Source organism: Mugil cephalus, chromosome 5 (genome assembly GCF_022458985.1).
Source record: "Mugil cephalus isolate CIBA_MC_2020 chromosome 5, CIBA_Mcephalus_1.1, whole genome shotgun sequence".
Classification (NCBI taxonomy): Eukaryota; Metazoa; Chordata; class Actinopteri; order Mugiliformes; family Mugilidae; genus Mugil; species Mugil cephalus.
The window spans coordinates 12,921,901-12,944,987 of NC_061774.1; the positions used below are offsets into that span (position 1 = coordinate 12,921,901).

General features: G+C 44.3%; 1 protein-coding gene across 1 annotated transcript in view; it reads left to right on the forward strand.

Annotated features, from left to right (window-relative positions):
- Positions 1–21,734, forward strand: part of spock1 (SPARC (osteonectin), cwcv and kazal like domains proteoglycan 1) — a 97,633-nt gene extending 75,899 nt beyond the window's left edge. Inside the window, exons 8-13 of the mRNA XM_047584811.1 lie at positions 3,058–3,178; positions 16,184–16,303; positions 16,613–16,834; positions 17,685–17,747; positions 18,284–18,421; positions 20,294–21,734. Coding sequence (XP_047440767.1) covers positions 3,058–3,178; positions 16,184–16,303; positions 16,613–16,834; positions 17,685–17,747; positions 18,284–18,421; positions 20,294–20,490 — 861 coding nt within the window. The 3' untranslated portion in view covers positions 20,491–21,734. The remainder of the gene's footprint in view (positions 1–3,057; positions 3,179–16,183; positions 16,304–16,612; positions 16,835–17,684; positions 17,748–18,283; positions 18,422–20,293) is intronic.
- Positions 21,735–23,087: the final 1,353 nt, after the last annotated feature.

The following is a 23,087-nucleotide window of genomic DNA, read 5'->3' on the forward strand; positions in this document are numbered from 1 at the left end:
TTTAGTCGTCAGAGGTGAAACAGTCCAGAATACAGAAACCTCACACAGTCGTTGTACTGTAGACCTCTCTAGACTGCCTTTCACTTCTGAATTAAAAGCCTTTGTGATAGGAATATCACACTTACATAATGCCGTCACTTGCTTAGTGTCATTTATTAAGCAACGTCGAAGTCAGGGACGTTCCTTCTGTGTATAATAGTGTCTGAGGAAACAGAGTCAACAGAGGCAAAACCTTTCTGTGAGGGAGTTCATCCTCGGTCGTGTTTTCTGCGCTGGGAAACTTGTTGGACACATAAATTCGGCTTTGCAAGGGATGAAACGACTTCAAGACATTTTGTACCAGAGCAACGCCACAATACGAGATAATCCATTATTTATCCGGATGCGCTACAACTTAAGAGAGAAGCGTTTCCTGAAAACACTGCTGAGAGCTATGTTAGTTCTAACCGTCCCGGCTCTGTTGTCGGATTTGGAGAAGAGTCACGGCAGACTGTTTGAAACAGGGACTCCTTTGCATCTGATATTTTATTGACCCGTTCACCGACCCAGATCTCCTCCCTCCTAATACTGGCTTCTCTGCTTTATCTCCTCGCTACCTGACAAGCTTTTTTTCCTCATGTCATAATTCCTATAACGACTAGAGGGCTTTGTCCAATCCGTGAGTGGCAAACACGGGATGAACCATCTTAAATGCTGAGTCAAGAACTGATTCAACTCTTTGTGTCTGAGGAGGTCAGGACATGGAAGGCTTTCTTAATGACCTACCTTGCTGAAGCTGAGGACGTGGCCGGAACAAAATGATTGAGGGGGGAACAAGAAGAACAATAGGAGGAGGAGGGCTGGGGAATCCCTCTGCTCTTTGGTAATTTAGTCGGAGGAGTTCAGTTAGCTGGTGGAGTGATGGGCCCCTGTGGCCCAACTTAAACTCTGCTCACCAGTGAGCTGCTGGTCACAGGCTTATTCATGTTTTATTATTACATTACATGCCTCCCTCATCATAACCTCTCTCACACACACACACTCGCTCACACACACTCAATATCCTATTAAGAGGACAGTGCTCTTATCTCCTGAGAGGCTTCAGCCCACTAAGTTAAATCCATTACTTCCCTCCTCTTAAATCATCATTTCTCCTCTCCTCTCCTCTCCTCTCCTCTCCTCTCCTCTCCTCTCCTCTCCTCTCCTCTCCTCTCCTCTCCTCTATTTTTACTCGGCCAAGTCAGGTATTAATATACTGTTTCATCAAAACCACATTAACCCCTGGAGAGAGGCAAACATAAAGATTCATGGGGCCTCTCAGCCTGCTGACAGTGACTGGGGGAGGTCATCCATTTTCTGGACTTTCTCTCTCGCGCTCTCCTTCCCCGTCCCTCCGTCTCCCCCTCCCCCGGACAGCTAATTCAATATGTCGAGGGTAGGACAGAACACGGTTCCTTTGTCAACAAATTTCATTAAGCAACATTAGCGGCGCTACCAAAGAGGTGACAGAGAGGAAATGATGGATTTGAATGAGAACCTCGGAGATGAAAGTGCCGGCGGCCCCGGGCTTAGCCCACGTGAGGCATCTTATGCGCACAGATGTTTATGCGCAGCCATGGTCTCGTCCCGACAAATCCTGTCGTCATCATCTCGCAAACACCATTTACATAACTCATTTCAGATTTCATTATTCCTCTTGGAAGGGTCTTGTAATTGGATTTTTTTTTCTCCCCCCCACAACTTGTCCAAACAATTTCTTACCCCTCACTTACCTGAAATGAGATTTATACTGTTAAATTACATTCAGAAGTAGTCCATCTTGCTTTTTGTATCACATTAGGTTTGGGCTGCAGTGAATAATAGAATGTCGCTGGGCATCTCGTGTCTAATGGTGTGTTTACATGGCTGCCTAATGGACACATCTGTTCATCGAAGATAAATGGCCGGTCCTGTTTCAGCAAATCTTTCCCTTAATCAGCTCAGCAAAGAAGTTCAATATTCAGGTCCAAGTTTTAAATCATGATTATATACTTTTAGCAGTTTTAGGCACACTTTATACATAAATAACACATTTACACACCTTATAAATTAGGGGCTATGATGAATGTGATGTGATATTACGTGATGCTAATCCGTTTCATTTCATGCTGAAAGTGAAACAGATTCCAACAAGAATGATCAGAAACAGAGCGGCAGAGCTCAAATGTCCTGTTTTTCTATAGCTCCCCTAACCTACGTCTACCCCATAATGCAATTCAGTAGTGGCTCTTCATCAGACCCTCCATGTCTGGTGATTGCCCACTCTTCCTGAAGAATAGAAAAGCTAGAAAGGAAGAAAAATGGCAACTCTGGCTCATGAAACACAGAAGTCCTGACGTGTGAAGACACGGTTTATGTAAAGTCAAATGTTTCTGCAGATTTAACATATTCCAGATGGAAACTATACCTGCTACAGTTAATGGACTTCAGTCAGCCTGTAAAGTCATTAATAGTGAAACAGATAACAAACATGAGCAAATAATTGACTGCTCAAACCCGCCGATGTGGCTGCTTGGACGGAAACCTGTTTACGAGATAGGCCTCCTCCTCCCAAGGCGTCGGCGCGAATGCCAACTTGTTCTGTATAATTTGGGGAAATCGCACAATATCAGCCTTTCTTTCATTTTTGCTGCCGTGCCTGGCTGCGTGCCTTTTTTTTTATTCGCCACACAGGTATTTGTCACAGTGCGCGCTGGCCATGCAGCTCAGTGCTGCAATGAACTGTTGAGGCGTGGCGCAAGACGTCGCGAGTAATGGGCTTCAGGGTGCGGTGGTGGTGGTGGTGGTGGTGTCGCATTGTGTCTGAAGCCCCATTACGCCCTGATAAAGATTTGCAATCCGTCCACATGCGTTTTTCTCTTAACTTGTAATTTATTTTATGAGTTTTTCCTTACACTAGAGAGCAGCTTCAGAGCTGCGTTTATATAACACGCTCAGTTTGCAAGCGTACCGTCTGTAAATAATGTACTTTTCACTTCAAGTTTCCAGCTCTTGCGCATGTGACGCTTGTTCAGACGTGCTTTTGTTTTCCTTTTTCAGTGCAAACTGGAGTTCCAAAGCTGCTTGTCTGGGAAGACGATCTCCGTGAAATGCGAGGGACTGTGTCCCTGTTTGCCTGGTCAGGAGTTCAACAAACCACTGCACAACACTGAGAAGACGAGTGAGTACTTCTGTTCAAATAGCAATGTTTAACTCTCCACCCTCCCTGTTGTTAACACAACTACGTCTCTGGATTTGGGGCGAATTACTCCTCTTTGTCTCTCGAGTTCGTGTCATGTGAGCGTAACGCGCAGGTGAGAGGAGGCGTGGCCAGGCAAAGGCTCGACCGGAGCAGATCAGCTGCGTTTTTTTTTTTTTTTTTTGCTATTTTCACGTTGGGAAAGGCGACCGCGGCTCACGCCACTCCCCGAAAAACCCTCTCACTGGTAATCCGTCAAACTCCCCGGAGATTCAAAGTGTTCCCATTTCTCTCCTGTCACCTCTCCCCTTACCCATGTTATTTTCTTCCCCTCCCATCCCTTCACATCCAACCAAATCTCTTGACAGCTGCAGGGACCGGTGATGGAGTGAGTGTGTGCGCCTTATTGTTTGTCATGAAAATAGGATTTCGGCAGATAGATGGAGAGATGCTGGTAGAGAAATGCAATCTAAAGGAAAGCAGGAGAGAAAAGGATGGATTGTTATCATTACATGCTTCCTCTCTCCTGAATGGGGGAGAGGGGGCAGGTGACTGTTTTGAATCTATCTATCTATCTATCTATCTGCTCTCGGGGGTCTTTTTCTAATCACCCTCTGATTAAAAGGATTTATGAGTTCGTGCACGTTTAATACAACAGGAAAGTGTCTGCTAATTAATGACAGCTCCCCCTTTATCTTAAACTCTCCTTCATTAGTTTAAGCCTGGATGATGGAGGGAGCAGAGAGTGACACACTTACGGAGAAGTCTTTAACCAACTGGACGGCCGTCTAATTAATTCCTCCTGCCTTCGCTCAGTATAAACTATAACGATGTGTTTGATTTTCTGAGAGCTTGGCTCCGGGTCTGGACAGACTGGATAGGTTTGTGTGAAGAGAAAGGAAATCTATTTCCAGATCTCGGACAGCGTCAGCAGACAGCCTTGTACTTCGTCTTTTCTTTTTTTTTACTGTCTGGCTCTTTCCACCTTCACTCCTTCCAGTGAGTTTTCTGCCAGCTCCTATCTCTGATTCAGCTCTTCTTCTTGTCTCCGGCCTTGTCTTCTCCCTTTCACGAGTTTCGCTGTGCGCCTCGGAACGGCTCGTTCCCGAGACCGTCCGTCGGCCCGCAGGTCCCGGCGCGTCCCTGCTTTCAGAGGTGGCGGGGATGAGTGAGGCGCATGTTTGCCGCTCCCCAGCCCGACAGAATCTCTCATTAGATCAGCGCCGCAAAATGGTAAACAGACGGGCATGGCAGTAGGTGAGGACGACGCTTTGCATGTGTCAGATTGTGTTCCTATGGTAACAGTGAGAAAGATTGCAGCAGTCTGATAGGTGCAATCACTCTCCTGTGTTTACCGAGAGCCACAAGTTCAAACTGGGTTTGAACATTCATACTAGGCTGGATACTAGTAAATATCTCAGTTCACAAAACACCTGCGCCTGCAACCGCGGTTCCATCAGCGTCTATTTCGCAGTAAACAAGGCTGTTGTGTGGTCTGTGTCTGTGGCGTGTGTCTGTGTTTGTTTTTCACCGCAAATTCACGCAGTGGAAGAATGGCAGCTGGCGCAGACACCAGTATGTAAATATCTAACAGTTCACGTATTATTTTTAGAGTGCGATAGTCAATTTAAAAAGGTAATATGCTCCTTTTTTGTTTTTTTTGTCGGGTATAATTGACACTGGAAAGTACGTCTGAGAATATAATGTATAGAACTTAGATAAATGCATGTATCGTATAACCTGTTTATGCTGTAGTACAGTACATGATATACGGGGGCAGACAAAAAATTTTCTTCTTGCTGCTCCTTCCCAATCATGGAGGTGTTGATATGAAAACCCAGTGTGCAGCTACGTGCAAATTCTGCTGTCCACGTCCATGCAATGAATAAATAATGACATTAAATATATTAACAGTGATATTTTAGTGGCAAGAATTAAATAAACACGACAACACTGTAAACTGAAGAGTTACTGGCAATGTGTTTAGTTTTCGTCTTTAACCAGTGGGTTCAATTTGGCGACATAACAAGTACGAGGAGTCACTGGTGCATACGCTTATTAACACCGGCCTACTCATATGACCGGGAGTCGACTGCCACAAGGTGTTGCGTGTGTGTTATTAAAGAAGAGTAATTCCGAAAACCAATTAAACAGAACATTTTTAAGCGATAAAAAAAAGTGAACCAAAGAGAAATTAAACTGAATGGAAGCTCATCTGTTCAGATGACAGATGACATAAGGGTCACTGTGAGGCGACTCAAGAAGACGCTGGACAGGCGCACGTAAGCCAATTAGAGTGGCCATGAGCAAGAAAGTTTAAACATAGTCACGCACGGTCGAAGAGTTTCTTAGACGTCCACATGCAACGCGTCACTGTATCCTTCCAGCAGCGTTGAATGGCTTTGCTTCGCTCTAATATTTTCATCTGCATTCCAGTCTCCGGTACTCTCGTAGTCATTTTGCACAGTGCTACAATGAAGGGCAAATGAGTTCATACCGTTCAAGTGAGTTTAATTATTAAACATTTATATATCAGTGGGATCACAGTACACAACAAAACATGAGTTAGTTATTCCAGCTCAAGTTCCCAGCCTCACAAAGGCCTCTCTCCGGTTCTAACAGCCAAACAGGAGTCCACCAGTACTGAGGTCCAGGATTGAAGAGGCCCACAAGCTTAAGAGGGCCACGTACGCAGAGATCACTGGAAGTCTCACTGTGAAACCAGTCAGAGTCGTTAGGCGTCGTTGACCATTCACTTCTGCAAACCCTCAAACTCCTCGGAGTTAAAGGACTGCAATTGACGAGAGGCATCAGAAGCACCCTAGAGGCTGCATAGAGGGCCCCGCAGTGGCTGTGGATCCATGGAGCAACAGGCCACTTAGATACAAGCCAGGGACTGATCATCCCCAGCTGGGTGTATGAAGATTAAAGACCCGAAACACCCTATGACCTCAGGTTCTTCACTGATGAAGTGTCCGAGCAGCACCAGATGATGTATTCAAACTCTTCCACTTCGTTGCGGTTAATTCAAGCCTGAGTCACAGGTGTCACAGGAAAGGGTAAAAGTAATTTCGTTGCGGTTTTTCCACAGCTCAATCAATGAGGTTTAATTGAAAACATCTATTTTAATTCCACTGATTAACTCCGTGTTCAAAATCCATCCCTCAGTCACTCACTCCTTCTCCTTATTTAACAAACTCATTCACTTCCTCTATTGAGAGGTGAGGTGAAATTTGGGACGCTCTGTAAAGCACTGCATCGTGGGATTGTTAAGAAAAAGTTTTTATTACTTTTGTTGAAATCTAACACTCGTGTTGAGAATCAGGATTTTTAATTGAAGCCACTTGATCAATTTCAATTACAGGCGTGATTTGTTTTTGTTTTTTGTTTTTGATTTAAGGTCTAAATCATGGGTCTTCAACAGGGGGTCTGCGACCCCTAGGGGTCAGAGGAGGTACTGCAAGGGGGTTGCAAAATCTTTGGTTGATCAGACTTTTTTTTTTTTTTTTTAATTTTCCACCAGAAATTTAAATTTGTTTAGACACACATTAACATAAAACCAACATATTTTAGTAAAGGGATAAGTGGAGGCAGGAAACTGTATCTTTCATCACACATGCAAGGCCGCATATTGTGACGTGTAGCTTCACAATACACATGGAAATCTGGTTTAATCACATACATGTGAGATATAATCTATCTTAAAACAATCGCTAGCGCAGCCCAGAAGCCAAATAGTTTAGTTGCACACGTTACTAAAATGTTGCACATTAAATACAGAAGTCACCGAGCAGCTTTTACGGATCAATCTCTGTGTGCTGCTCACTCCCTTGGGTTTGAATTTAAGCCGTAGATGACAAATGTGTGCTGCAGTATACTATTTACTTGAATAGCAGAGTGAATGGTTCCCTTTTTTTGACAAGGAAGAGTTTTAGTCTTCAAATATCACATTTTTGAGTTCCTTTGACTCAGGCGCACTAATAACCTTTATTTTTCACCGCGGGGGCCTGTGGAGAACGTGCGAGTTTGTCAGTCACATCTCTCCCACACGTCCCTCTTCTTCTTTTTCACTCTCCAAATTCTCCAGCCTCGTTCTCTTGCTCGTTGTTTTCCGTTTCAAGCCTCCGCTCCAACATTTTCCACATTGCCCGGTTAAAATTCCACCTCCGCTTTTTCTTTTTTTTTCTTTTTTCTCAGCTCGCTGTTTTTCGTTATTCTCCGTTCAGAGGTCTGCAAAACAGATGGATGTTTGAATGCTGCAAACGAAGCTGTTTTTGCATGGGGCCCAAAGTTGAGTCTGTTTGGCACAAATGGATGAGATACGCAGTCTCTGCAGTATTGTAACATAGAAAAGCACGGGGGGGAAAACATTCTGGTGCTGAGCTGGGAATGTTGCAAAAGAGACATTTCGTCTAATTACAGGTTAATTAAATGGACATTTAATCCCGATGTGCCATGAAATCCTTTCCCTCTGTTTGGCTGTTTGTCGGCAAAGGTTAACACATGGACACGGAGGCACTGAATTTAATTTGACGGCTCTGGCGCAGCACTGCTGTGACGGTGAGCATCGTAGCTCTTCATGTTAAACAACGGCTCCAGCTTGCGCAAAGCAGTGTAGCAGGCGATCATCTGTAAATATCTATATCAGTGCTCGTTATGGTCAGTTAGATTTTTAAAGTAATACTAGTTCATTCTCTATCGGCTTCTGTTGAGGGAAGGCATTGACAAAACAAAGAGAACTGCTTGCGGCTAAATGAGCTAAATCCCCTAGCTAAATTAAAATTTTCCTGGCATTTCAGTCTCATAGCTCCACGGAGAGCCCACAGGAGGACAGATTGTGCTCTCCTCTCTTCTGCCTCCACACTTCCTATTCTCTCCTAACACGCGCCAATTGCTCAGGGATTTATTCCAGAGTGCTGACCAGTGTGAAGTGTGCCTCCAGGACATTTTCAGCACGTTGTATTTAGACTGTCTTCACTATAAAAACATATACGTCTGTGTGTATATGTATGTATAAAGCTGGGTTGATCATCAAACACTCTGCTAGATTGATTCAAGCCCAAGTGTGGAAGCCATGTGGACGGTTTGGCATAAAACTCTGGCACCAGACACTAGTGTATGTGTCTCTTATTCCACCGACCGTCACTGGTTTTTAACGACTCTCATCATAAAAAAATTTACCCTGAATTACGAGCTGATTTGGTGAAAAAGTATTCGAATGATTGTCTGCGTTAGGCTGGAATTGAGGCGACGACAACATTGCACAGCCGGTGGTAATAATTACAGTAACAATAATCGGAGATTGGAATAATGGCTGCTAAGGCGTCATTGCCAGCAGTTTAATCAAACCAATATTAACACTAACACTAATGGAGCTGTACTGTTTGTAACACACAAAAACATTTCGGCAATTTATCACTTCAAGGATGCAGTGATACCTCCTTGAAGTGATGAATGAATTCCCTCCTCCCGAGGTTCCGCTGCAGATCCCGAGGATTGACCCGGATTACTTGGTAATGTGAGGTGTTTACAGATCTACTTTTTAATCTCCTGAACCAAACTGGCGATTAAAATCTCACCTCCAGTTCTGAATGAAGAATAGATGGTCTGTGTTGACTGCATCCCCGCTGGTTTAGCTTTCTGCTTTGTTTTTTTGTTTTTCTCCAAATTTACAGTAAGTTTTTCTTGGGCAGAGTTTCGATCTGTTGATTTAAAGGAAACGGCGACAATGCAGTCGTTACCCCATTATCAGTTTGTCTTTTTGCCTGTGTTTCTATTCATGCAATCATTTATCCTCTTCTTCTGAGATGTTTGGTAGTTTGTGTGTATTACTGCCATCCATTCCAGTTCAAAGTACGCATCTGACCAAGGATCAGATATCCAGATGTGTTCTTGCACCTCCTGTTTAATTGAGGATGCTCTGGGAGGTAACTTGTGTGGATTTGGGACAGCTAGGTATCCCAGAATGCATGCTTTGCAGGCTTCATTAAGTACACAGCTGCTCCAGATCACAGAATGACCGTGCTGCATCTTTCCATCTGTACTTGTCAAGTCTGTACTACCAAGTATACATGTCTGAAGTCTGAGTAATACCCTTAAGTGAGTGCAAGTCTTGTAGCCGGTGCAAGTCTGACATTAGAGAGAAGAATATCTGCCAAGCTTCTCTAGAAATGTCTGATACAAGCTGATTTCAAAATCAGGTAGGATTTTAAAACTCCTGTAGTCTGAGCCCTGCTTTAGACTTGACATCAGCTGCTGTGCAGAAATGACTGGACGGCTCCAGTACTGCTAAGCGGTAAATCATGCTGGACCTCTGACATCGTGAAAAATTAAATAATTTTCTTTTTTCTTTTTTTTTATTTTCAAAATTCTCCGCAGTGCTTCACAAATCACATATGTCTCATACTGCATGTTTGAAACAAATGGAATAATGAAACATATCACACTGAGGCATCTGTGCGTGCCAGTTTTTACCAGTTGACAGATTAAAAACACATACACTCACTGGCCACTTTATTAGGTACACCTGTTCAATTGCTTGTTAATACAAATAGTTAATCAGCCAATCACATGGCTGCAATTCAATGCATTTAGGCATGTAGAGGTGATCAAGACAACTTGTTGAAGTTCAAACCGAGCATCAGAATGGAGAAGAAAGGAGATTTAAGTCTTTTTAAGACTTTGAACATGGTATGGTTGTTGGTGCCAGACAGGCTGGTCTGAGTATTTCAGAAACTGCTGATCTACTGGGGTTTTCATGCACAACCATTTATAGGGTTTACAGAGAACGGTCCGAAAAAGAGGAAATATCCAGTGAGCAGCAGTTGTGTGGATGAAAATGTCTTGTTGATGTGAGAGGTCAGAGGAGAATGGGCAGACTGGTTGGAGATGATAGAAAGGCAACAGTAACTCAAATAACCGCTGGTTACAACCAAGGAATGTAGAATACCTTCTCTGAACACACAACACGTCCAACCTTGAAGAAGATGAGCTACAGCAGCAGAAGACCACACTGGGTGCCACTCCTGTCAGCTAAGAACAGGAAACTGAGACTACAGTTCACACAGACTTACTAAAATTGTACAATAGAAGATTGGAGAAACGTTGCCTGGTCTGATGAGACTTGATTTTCGCTGCGACATTCAGATGTCAGGGTCAGGATTTGGCGTAAACAACATGAAAGCATGGATCCATCCTGCCAGTGGTGGTGTAATGGTGTGGGGGATACTTTCTTGGCACACTTTGGGCCCCTTAGTACAAACTGAGCATGGTTAAAATACCACAGCCTACCTACGTATTGTTGCTGAGCATATCCATCCCTTTATGATCACAGTGTACTCATCTTCTGACGGCTACTTCCAGCAGGATAATGCATCATGTCACAAAGCTCATATCATCTGAAACTGGTTTCTTGAACATGACAATGAGTTCACTGTACTCCAATGGCCTCCACAGTCACCAGATCTCATTCCAACAGATAGAGCACCTTTGGGATGTGGTGGATGGGAGATTCACATCTTAGATGTGCAGCTGAGAAATCCGCACCAGCTGTGTGATGCCATCATGTCAATATGGACCAAAATCTCTGAGAAATGTTTTGAACACCTTGTTGAAAGTATGTCACGAAGAATTAAGTCAGTTCTGAAGGAAAAAGGCACCTTTTTACTAGAAAGGTGTCCAGTAATTTCTGACTTTGTCCAAAAGGGTTAACACTGTTCTCTCTCCAGCCCTCTCTTTGTATCTGTCTCCCCCTTTGTGTGAAGACAGTGTATTACTGATCATTATTTGGGCTAACTTTAACTCATCGCCAAGGAGATTGTTCTGGGAGGCCGATAGCTTAGGGCGAACTAAAATCAAGCACACCCTTGTATCTTTTTAATGAATCTGACCTTATACATTCCTCATATCTCCTTGCTGACTGGCACAGTTCCTTTCTTTCTACCTTGTTAAGAAGTGTCATCTCCCCTGCACTGCCTCCCATCACTCCACTGTCCCGTCTACCTTTTATCTTGATCCGATCAGACCGCCGCGCTGCCGATGTCTCAAGGTGATCACCACCCACCCCTTTCCTCTGTCTGGATTAAGAGCCACTCCCTCGCTTTGATATGACAAAGTCGGTTAATTATTTATACATGACAAAGGAGACCCGCGCGGGATTTCAAGGCCTGATGTCTCCTGGTGTTTACAGCTGTGTAGGGAGGAAGCGTGGGAGACACATTCATCTCGTGACCTAAACCAGCCTGGAGGGATTGACACCATATGTCATTTGAGAAAGTCGCACACCATCACCTCCTAACTCCGCCTGGTGATGTGGAGACAGTTGTGTATTTGTGGCAAACTAAAAGGCAACAAAGATGGTGTGTCCCAAGTTTAAAAGATGAACAAAAGTTTGACAATCGTTTAAAAATGTAATAATTTATATTGTGTAGGAGGAGGTTTTCATGTTAAAGAACATGTTACAAAAGAACATGCGTCATGTTTGTTTGTCTCTACTTTGATTTCCATTTGTTTTTCATATATTTAATGAGCACATCTTGCATCTAATCAAATAACTTGTATCACAGCTGTTGACACCTCACTTAAATAATTACAGGCTCATGGCTCATTAAACAAATAAACGGAAGATTGAACCGTAACACGGAACAAATTCACTTTTAGTTATTAAACTGAAAAACATCTCACCCAGCGGTTTTCAGTTGCTGAGGCATGCCTCGGGTTCCCTGGGAGTTGAAGGTGAGGCTTGGCGGGACAGATGTGGGGCAAAGTGAGGTGAAGCAAAAGAAGGTAAAAAAAAAAAAAAGTCTGTCTCGCTGATTTGACCTGCTCAGCACCACTGTTAGCGACTGGAGCCGCGGCAGGAGCTGTGAGAGCCAGCTCACACGGACGAAGAAGTTCGTTAAAACCCGCATTCGTTGCCACCGTTTCCAACAATGGAAATCATCTCAGACCCAGAACTCTGTCAAAACACGCAGACGTCGCTTACATATTGTCCAAGGACATCCTCAACAGCAGTCTTTTGCAAGTAATCCAGTAATACATAAAGAAAATATTAAAACCTACACTTTCAGTGAAGCCAGAACTTGAGAATAATCACTTTTTTTCTGATATTAAAATAGTCCAGTGATAGTTTACCACAAATAATCTGTATCCTCTGAATCTCACGAACTGTTTATTAGTAGTTTATTCAGTGGAAATACATTTTTCAAAACAGACAAAGGCTTGACTGTGTGTCGAGCTGTTCATTTAATCCTTGATTTTGTCAAGATACAGAGTGGGTGCACTGTGTCGGACTTTAACAACATCAGTCTTTCTCAAGTGTTCTAGTTGCCGAAATGTAACAAGAAGTCTGAAGCAAATCTTCATCAACTCTGTCAAAGTCCTGGTTTGAATCACTGTCATAACTAGGTCTTCACTGTCAGAATCAAACATGTTTGTTTACTTAAGTCGTTTCTGGTCAACTCAGAGCGCAAGTAAGGCACTTTGTAATATCTATTTTTCTTAAAGTCTCTAACAGGCAACGGGGGAATATTTGTGTTTCTCTAATGTATTCCTCGATCTTGCTTGCTGGCTTGCAGTTTAGTTTTTACTTTCCCACATATAACGAGTGGCTTGTGTCCGCCTCAGCGCGTGAAGAACTGCTGGCTTGTTTTGGCTGCCAGAATCTGCTGAACTAGGCTCACAAGCATGAAAGAGGGAAGAAGCAATGAGGAAATGTTGGGTGGAAGAGGGGGGAGGATAGGAAGGCAATTCCAAGTGTTTGAAATTGGGTAAAGGTCCACTGTCAAACTGTGTTTGATGGTTTGGAAGTGCAGCTCTGGCTACAGTGTATTATCACAGCACCTCGATGCACGTCATTTTGTTTTCCACTTTAGCAATTGTGAAAATGTTTCTTACGCATCCATCATGTTAGTATTTAAAGTGGCAGGATTGTTAGATCTGAACTTTTGGCTTGGTAGCTCTTTAGCCAAATGCTTTTAGCTCTATTAGCTGCAGCTTTCTGTCACTATCTGTTGTAAATCTGCTTCTAAAACTGTAAAAAACACTAATTCAAAAATAAGAGACGTTCAAGTTCCCCCTTTTGTTTTTTTCTCCCTTGCCTTTATACAGGGTGTTGAGTTATGACTGGTTACTGTTCGTTGCCATGGTGAACTGGTCAGAATTTCACACACCACTTGCTCCGGGTTATGATTTCACAGGGATCTTTTCTTATCGCTGCTTGGACATTAGTGTTGAAAGACAATTTTTTTAGAAATCATCCTCATTGTTTATCTAAAACAGAATAATTTCTTGGAAGATAAACTAATAGATGTCAAGTCATTTGTGAATGCCACTGTTTCTGCCACCGCAGTGACCAATTAAAATGAGAAAGGCACAGACGGGAACCTTGACTTTCTATGAACTGCTTATCTGATTCAGGATAATGAGCCCCCATGATTTTCGAAGTGGAAAAACATAAAACATAAATACGGCTGCGCAACTAGAACGACGTGATACGTGCGTCAAGCTAATTTATCTGTTGCTTTGTCCGTGAGTAAGTGAATATTTTCAGCTTCAACTTTCTTACGCGGTGTCCTACAAAAGGACTCCGAACACAGCCGACGGCATCGGACCTGTCCAAAGCAATTTCAGTCACGCAGAATGAGAGAGAGGGAGAAAAAAGGAGTTAATACGGGTCTAGTGAGACTTGTTCTGGGGCGCGGTGCAAAGTCCAAGGGACTCGAGAGGAGGGTATCGTAGAAGAGAGGAGTCAGGAGAAAGAAAAGTGGAATAAGGAGGAGAGGGACAGAAGGTAAAATAAGTTAAAAAGAAATAGAGTAAAGAAACATTTAAATCTTTGGAGTCCGTAAGGGGGTGCGCGAGGAGAGAAACGGGAAATGAATCACTCAAAGCAATTTAGGAAGACGAGTAGGACATATCAAGTGGGCTTCTAAGTTGCAGGCAGAAACTGGGTTAGATACAGCTAGGTGTGATAAGTGGATTGTATTGAATCTCGGAAAATCGACACAGAAGAGGAACAGAGAGAGAGAGAGAGAATGGAGGGAAATGGGGCCGAGTGGAATTAGAAAGTGAGGCGATGAGGGGAAAAGCCGACGTGGCTCTGCCGATGAAGTGCAGCGATATAAACAAACATAGGGATAGACCTCGGAGAGGTTTGTGTTTAGAAACGTACAGCATGTTAACGAATGCACCTCTGCCTGTGGAAGGATTTTATATAGAAGGTGAAGACGGATAGTGTTTAGCTGTTGGTATTTTGCTTTCCCTTTCTCTGCTCCAGACCGTGGAAATGAAGAGAGCTCTGAAATGTTATCTGTTTGGTCCTGAAGGATTATATCACACACGCACACACACACACACACACACACACACACACACAGAAAGAGAAAGACAGAGACCACCTTAGAATTCCAGAGGTAACGTCACGTGGATAGCCAGCCAGATAAATGTTATTTGTCTTCTGCTCCTGTCTGTTACCTGCGGGCATCCACTGTTTTATAAAAGCCGCTCTACACAACCCCGCGCTATAACTGTGTGTGCGCGTGTGTGTCCCCACGCGTATATGCATGTCTCGGCACGCATGCATTAATGCAGGACGGTTTGACAGCAGGCTGGGGAGTACAAAAACAGAACGTCTTCTCATGAGCAGGATGCCAACACCTCTCAGCCCAGGCATGGACACACCTGCCAAAAAACCTCCCACTAACTCCGCTGCGCGTGTGTCGCCCCTTGTGTGTGCAAGACGCGCTCGTCTGTCTTTTGATGTCAGACTTCTTGATCCACCGGCAGCCATGCCTGATCCAGGTCTTCACACAGTGACCTGTCTGGCCTGCTCTCCCGTGGATGAGATGATATGTCAGCGCAGTTGGCTGCAATGGTCGTTTTTTTTTCTTCCCCCCCACCCACACCTCCATCCAAGAATTCTGATGTTATTCTCCAGATGAAATCCTTGTGATCTGTATTTAGAAGGAACTGTCTGAACCTCTTTTGTTTTGTAGGAAACTGCCGCAATACTGCAATAGGAGTCTTGCAGGAATGCTAACAGCCTCCTTCTGCATTCTCTGTCCTCTGCGACAAAGCATTTGGACTGGCAGCCTTGGCACAAGGTTGAGGATGGCTCTTGTCCTTCAGGCGCATTTATCAGCTCTCAATGGAAACAAGACTGGGGAAAAAATATGTCAATCACATGCGGGAGCGCGAGAGAAATGAGGACGGAGATTGACAGTCAGAGATGCGGAGGGAGCCGGGCGGAGGCAGAGGTCTGCTTGAGTTGCAGGCAGACCCTGTCATTCCCAGGGTGGAGGGAGCGAGGCATTTCTTAAATCAGGGGCGCCATTAAATATGTTGTTCAGATGGTGCTCTGTCTGGGTCGTATGGAGGGAAACATCAGCATGTTCAGTGGATCTGAAGCCGCCTTCTTTCAGGTGCACAGAGGAGTGTGATCACGCATAAAAATCCAAACAGAATTACCCTAAAACAAATTCGACAGTCAAGTAGCCTCTCGCCGCAAGACGTCCATTTATTTTTTTCCTGTGAGGACGAGGTCACGTGGACCTCAAACAGACCTTCATCTATTGGTTTTGTGTGTGTGTGTGTGTGTGTGTGTGTGACTTCTCACGTGGGCGAAATCACCCGTTTAAACAGGAGCCGTGTGGACTGTACATCCAATATGTGCACTGTATGTGGGTATATGTGCAGGTCAGATTGGGTTTCTATGGTAACTGTCAAAAGATGGCAGCCGCGTTCAGTATATGTTACGACTCCACCGTGTTTGCTCGGAGAAAAAAAGTTGGAAGAAAAAAAGAAAGAAAGGAAAATTACAAAGGAAATGTACATGGCAAAAATAATATGAAAGTTTCATAAGGAGCAAGGAAAATCATGCTGTTTTTTTTTTCTCTGATGACAGGAGTAGATTGACAGCTTCCCCTTTCCTCATTATTTTGTGTGCGTGTGTGCGTGTGTGTGCGTGTGTGTGTGTGTGTGTGTGCGTAGCTTGTACTGACACAGAGCTCCACAGTCTGGCTGCCAGACTGAAGGACTGGTTCGGAGTTCTCCACCTCGATGCCAACAGAGACCTCAAATCCTCTGACAGCTTTGACTCCACCGCCGGACGTGAGTACATCCCCTTCGCAGCATATGTGTGCTGCTGCGTTTGTGTGTGTGCGTGCAGCACTTTCCTGCAGAGCAGCCACTCTATTCGGTCCTCATGAGGGACGGCGTTGACGTTGACGTTGACGGTGACCCCGCTCTGTTCCCCGTAATGTCAACATGTCTTGTGCGGCTCTGCCACTGGAAACACCCACACACACTCAAATCGCACCGTACTAAAACGTGTTAGTGACATGGACATGTTCTGGAGTTTCAGAAATGATTCGTTTTTTTTCTTCTTCCTCTATTTTTTTTGCCTCTTCTCTCCACCAGACTTTGACACCAGCATCTTGCCCATTTGTAAGCACTCCCTGGGCTGGATGTTCAACAAGCTGGACATGAACTTTGACCTCCTGCTGGACCAGTCGGAGCTCAGTGCCATCTACCTGGACAAGTATGAGGTGTGCATGAAGCCTCTCTTCAACTCCTGTGACTCCTTCAAGGACGGCAAGCTGTCTAACAACGAGTGGTGCTACTGTTTCCAGAAGCCTGAAGGTGAGGGACGGGAGAGAGGTATGAAACATTAATGGAGATGAATGGAGGTAGAAGTAGGCCAGCGACATTGGTGAGAGTTACTTGCAGTAATTGTGCTCATTTCAAACCAGTCACTTCTCTTTAATTTCCTATAACAAAACATCTGTAGGTAAATATGAAGCTTGCCTGCACACATAGGAGGAAGTCTTGGCCCATGTGTCTAATATCTCTTATCCAGACATCCGCTGACCACACAGGAAGCCCGGAAGCTTCTATATTGGTCATTGTCTCTAGAGGCTAAGTCACCAGACAAAGATTCCCAGATTGCTTCTTATACAATCCCAATAAACTATAAATAGAATGAAAATAAATGGTCAGTGATGCAGGAGTACATGGATTAAAACCATTACCCCATTGTTCTTTGTTTTAAATGTCAAAAACACGTCTACGCTAATGATTTATAATAAGCAAGTTCAATGATTTTAGGCCAAGGACCCCGTACCTACTATATATGTTCTATATGAAACTTGGCCTAATGCTATTTATAAATACACTTTATTATCATCATTTTGGATATTTATATATATATAATATTGCAGCGTGATTCTGGATTTCACCCAGGGACTGAACAGGCTCCCGGCCAATTGCAGGGAGCCTGACAGGAATCGCTGTTTAATATGCGGCCTCGTGGTTGGCCCAGCAGCGATAGGGGCGGGGCCTACTGCATACAGGAAGCTTAGATTGACAGGTGGCGCTCTGTGTGAAAAAAAATTATATATATATAAAAAATGTCTAATCAACCAAAGATTATGTATTTAACTGTTAGAGGAGCAAGTGTAATGAAACTATTCCGTGTCTCCTCTTGTTTCAGGACTGCCTTGTCAAACCGAGAAGAGCAGGATTCAGACTCAAAGTCGAAGAAAGAGCCTCATAGGTGAGTGGCAGCCGTCAGTCACTCGCTGCTTTAGATGCCCCGGGATAAACCACACACGGGCCGAGATGAAGAATTTTATCAATACCTTCCAGCGAGAAAAAAAAGGGGACTGTTGACATTAGACCCGTACTATAAAAGCACATGCACACATTCTGCAAGCTAGTCACCTGTCACCGCGGAGGAGCTCGCGACAAAACAGCTTGAGAAATGAGCCGGGACCGGGTCAAATGAAGGTAACAGAAAATAGGTGCACGCCTGTGTGTTATTGAAAGTGACTGCTTCCCCCTAAGCAGGATGTATGGTTGTTGTCCCGCAACCTTCGCAGCAGTAATTGATTGTTGATCTCCCTCTGTGAATACATAAAAACTTTACGTGCAACTTCAGGACACATGACCTCTGCTGAGCAGTGATCAGATTATGTGCTCTATTTTTAGCAGCTTAATGTTCTTTATTCTTATGAATCGCTTCCTACGAGCTAAATTTCTCCTTGTTTTCTTCTCTATCCAATTATCCTCCACCCTCCCCTTTGTTCTTAGGCTCTTACATTCCTCGTTGCACCGAGGAGGGCTACTTCAAGCCGACGCAGTGTCACGGCAGCACCGGCCAATGTTGGTGTGTGGACAAATATGGCAACGAGATCGCTGGCTCTAGAAAACAAGGAAACCCCAACTGTGGTAAGAGCCAGAGCACGCAAACGCATACACGGTTTTCTACAGAGAAACAACAGTATTGAGTTGTGTTGTGCCTTATTATGGATTCCTGTTTCTTTAAGTGATTGATCCGGGCGGACTGCTGCAATTATTTTCTCTCCATTTGTAACAAAACGAGGGAGACTGTAGAGTATTTTATTTAAGACGCAGCAAACCCCTGAAACACAGAGAGCATTACAGCTGCATCTTTGTTGTACTTCTCCGCTCGGGCACTATCCCTGCAAGTCTTTATCTTTTCCGGTATCGGTGGATCAGCTATCAGTTAGGAAACTGATTCCTAGGACGTGCCTGAGCCAGGCTGGCTGTTTCTAATATGTCTGATTCTATCTACTTCTTATATCCTGCTCACGTAGCTTTGATAAAACACTTGTGTCTTGCAAGTCAAGTAGGAAAATTTGTCACACTTGTCAGCAGAACGCAGCGCCAGAAGTTAAGAATATGAATTTACGGCGGCAGCGGACTTCCTTGTGGAAGGGAGTGCGTAAAAGACTGCTGCCTGTCGTCCCGTTTAGACAGGAAGTAATGAAGTGCTTTGACAAGTCAAAGTCGTGGTAACCGCGAGGGCCGGCCGTGGAAATTCAAAGGGAATGGTCAAATAGCCAATAGAAGCACTCTGCTGCAAATCAATTGTTGAGAGATTTTGCTCTGGCTAAAAAACAACAATAATTAGCACGAAAGAATCCAGGCAGACATACTGATTACCAATCAAACAGCCGACTCACAGGCACAGATTACAGCTCACTCTGATGCCAGTCTAGTCCAGAGCCAGTAATTGCAGTTTCCAATATTGATAAGGTGTCTCTCCAGCCTCATGCACACACACCACACACACCAACACACCACACACAGACAGCAGCAGTCCTTTGTCTTCCTCCTAACAAGCTCATCTAACTGTGGCGGAGTGGCTTGGAGTATACTGGAGTTCTCCCACTCTGCCCTGCATAGAAAACATCAGGCAGCAACGCGGCAGCTCTCCACTCTCCAATGACCCCAACGCGAGGACAACAACCTGATTTAACTCCACGAGTGTCACTCAGCCACAGCACAATTGTACCCAGATGTAAAGAGAGTGTTTGAAACCGAAACTCGGTTGGATTTTTAGGTCCCAGTTTTGAGAACTGCTTGAGGCAGAAGCGGTGATAATGACGCCCGTTCACGCTGTTCGCAGCCGCACTGGAGACGACGCTAGTCGGCCATTAGCCGTGACATGACTGAAGGTAGCGAGCTAAGCAACCCCTCATCTCCTTATGGTGTCGGGTTGAGGAATAATAAACAGGGCGCTTGTATCTAGGTCATCTTCCCTTTTTTTCTCTTTGGCTGATTTTTTGTCTCAACAGAATGTTTTATCGTACTGATGGGTCATAAAGCTGTATTTATCTCTGACACACTAACTTCGACGCCGATTAGGCATAACATTATGACCACCTTCTTAATATCAGAGAATGGAAGTGGGTCTTCTGAGGGTATCCTGTGGTCTGGTAACAGGATGTTGTTAGTGGGGGGCCTTTGGGTCCTATGAGTTGAGGGGAGGGAGGGGCCTCGGTCGATCATCCCACAGATACTTGATCAGTTTGGGATCTAGTGAATTTGGAGGCCAGAGATCGTCAAAGTCGGCATGATCCATTGTCTGCAAACCATAAGTGTACAGTTCACGTAGATACAGTAGTTTACCATGAAAGTAAAAAGTTTTGTCGGCCACAGGTGATCCCAAAAGCTGAAGTTGTTAGCATTTAGCATCTGGGGAATCTCTATGAATGTCTGGAGCTGTTGTTGATGGATCTGTGATACTTTCATTCCTCTAACCTTATTGTGTTTTGGGCCGTCCGTCTTCTTCAGACGAGGACCAGGAGACATCGGGGGACTTCGGCAGCGGCGGTGCAGTCATTCTCCTCGATGACCAGGAGGAGGAGCCATCACAGAGCGGGCGGAGCCGGCAGAAGAAGAGACGAGGCCGGATCCACCCCCGAGGAGCCATCGAGGATGACGAGGATGGGGAAGAGGACAAGGACGACGAAATCGGCTATGTTTGGTAGCTCCGCTCCATTGTTTTACTTTGCCATCAGCTGACCAGGAAACTCCGTTAACTCAGCACTGATCCGAAGCCATTTCCGATGTCTTTTCCTCCAGTTACCTTGGCAGCAGTCCATCTTTTGGCCCCTGAAACTGCTCTCGTAACCCTTGTCCTCCTCCAAATCTCTCTCTTCAGCGAACCGCATTCGTTCATTTTCGTGTGTTTCGCCCCTTTCTTCTCCAGACAGGAAACAGAGAGTTTGTTACACTTCAACAACAGATGTTTAGCCCGTGTTAGGACTCTGCTCAAGCTGTCCACGCTGTCCCGCTTCTAACCTTCTAACATGGACACTTCTCTTTTATCTGCATCACTCCCTCTTTCTCCTTTATTCGCTAATTCTCCTTCTCACTCCTCTTGCTGCTTGTCCATATCCATCTCTGGTCAGTCTGTGAGCCCACGTACAGTAGCTGATGTATTGGATGTAAATATGTTTCCTACAGGGATGTCAGATTGTGGATTAACCCCCCCACCCCCCATCCCCGTTGCTCCGTCAGCGGTTCATTCTCACGTCCGTTGTTCCACCGTCGGGCTCTCTCCATTGTTCAATGATGTTTCCGCAAATTGCTGCCACAGTTCCAGGCTCTGAGATGCTCCCACTCTCTGTTATTCCGCGGAGGATTGTAAATTATTTAACTGTTGATCTTGAATGTTCCAGAAAGCCCCAGGAAGCAATGAGATTAATGATGTATTGTCGTTGTTGTTGCATGTTTCTCATCGTGTTTCTGTAAAAGAGAGATTTACTCGGCCAGGTCTAGCTCTATGCATCTCGAACAGAAAGTGATGCCTATTTGGCTGCTACAATACTTTGTTGCTATGTTGATGCTGTCTAGTGTCTTTTTGGTTCTTCTCCCAAACTCAGGAGGTAGGAAGCTTTGCAGAGGGATAGCAGTGTAGAAAAGAGAACTGCCAGGCCTACAGTCCAGATCTGTGGTGTCTCAGCCAGCTTTTCTTTTACCAGTCGATCAGTAGGGCTGCTGAGGCTTTTTTTTTTTTTTTTGACTGTGCATGGACACTAGAAGAAGAGGCTGCTCCTGAGCTGGGAGGACAAATGAAGTCGAGCAGAGAACAGGCTCTCTTCTGCCTAACAACATTGGATATGTTCAGTGATTTGAAATTGAAATCTTCACCATGTCAACTACGTGAACTTTTATTTGTAACTTTGAAAATTTAAGTAAAGTGGCACTTTGAGTGTCTTTTGAACCTTAACACGCCTGTGTCCACGTGTCCTCTTGTTCTCTCCCGGTGATTAATTTGAGCACACAAGTCTCACATATTTCAGCATATTTCATCAAGTTGGGATAAAACAGACGATTCTCTTTGAAACCACTGACACATTTATAACAGCTTCCCCGTGCTTTCTTTTGGTTTTATTTATCTTCTGAAACCCGGATTTCTTTCTTCTGAGAACAGTCGAGGCCCTCCATCGAGTCTGACCTTTTCCAACCTTGAGAAAGCCGCGTCCTATGGTAAATGGTAGCGGCAGAAAAATACTCTTATCACTCGCCTTTGAGAGAGGAGAATCACAAAGCCAAACCATGGAACATAAAAGCTTAATGAGTGTTTTTGTAATATCACTGGCTAATGGGACAGCTGACCCCACTGTCTTCAAACAGCCTGCTCAGCACTTTGAAAACACATTGTACCAACAATCAGAGGCTAAAAGGACAACCGAATCTTCTGGCTGGAAAAAGCCCATTCAGCAGTTCACTGCATACTCTGTCAGATAGAACAGACAATGGGCTTAACTACGTGCATCAAATTATGCCAGGAGCTGTGGAGGGTGTATAATCACCCAATCCACCCGGGCTTCACAATAAAAGTTGCGAAGAAAATGCATCCCAATTGGTGTATTTTTCTTTATTGTATCCACGTTATTTAGCATCCCCCTAATTTCTTCCGCTCTCTCGCTCACTCCCTTGGAGCGAGTTCCATCTTCGTCTTGGTAAGGCGGGGGTGCGTAGTTGCATTTTATCCTCGGGACATTTCTCTATTGACTGTGTCTTTATTTTACACAAATGGCTTCCTTCGATTTCAGATGGGCCTCGACAGAGACCGGTCATGACGACACGTAGGGTACATCAATGTGCGGATTTCTACATTCATTATTTTTACTCATTTCACACAACACCACCCGCGCCCAACACGTCTTGGTCAATTTGCACAAATGCTGAAGTGTAAAGGGACGCCAGGAAAACCACAATGTGTTTTATAACAGGGTCTCAGTTGATGGTACAGCGATTTTTATATCTTTCAACAGCTGTGTTTCCAGCCTTTCTCCTAAACCACAGGTCTTCAGCAGGAGGTCCGCGACCCCTTAGAGGTCTGTGGAGGTACTGCAGGAGGGGTCGCAAAATTTATAGTTGATTAGACATTTTTTATACATTTTTTTTAAAAACAGTTTTCTAGCACGGCCTGCTTTTGCACAAGTTTAAAATTAAAAAAATAATATTTGGACCTGTGTATTATTTAATAGCTTAATATTGAATGCAAAATGATAATAATAATGTATGTTTATAAATAGCACTAGTTTGATATAGAACACATATAGAAGGCAGGGGG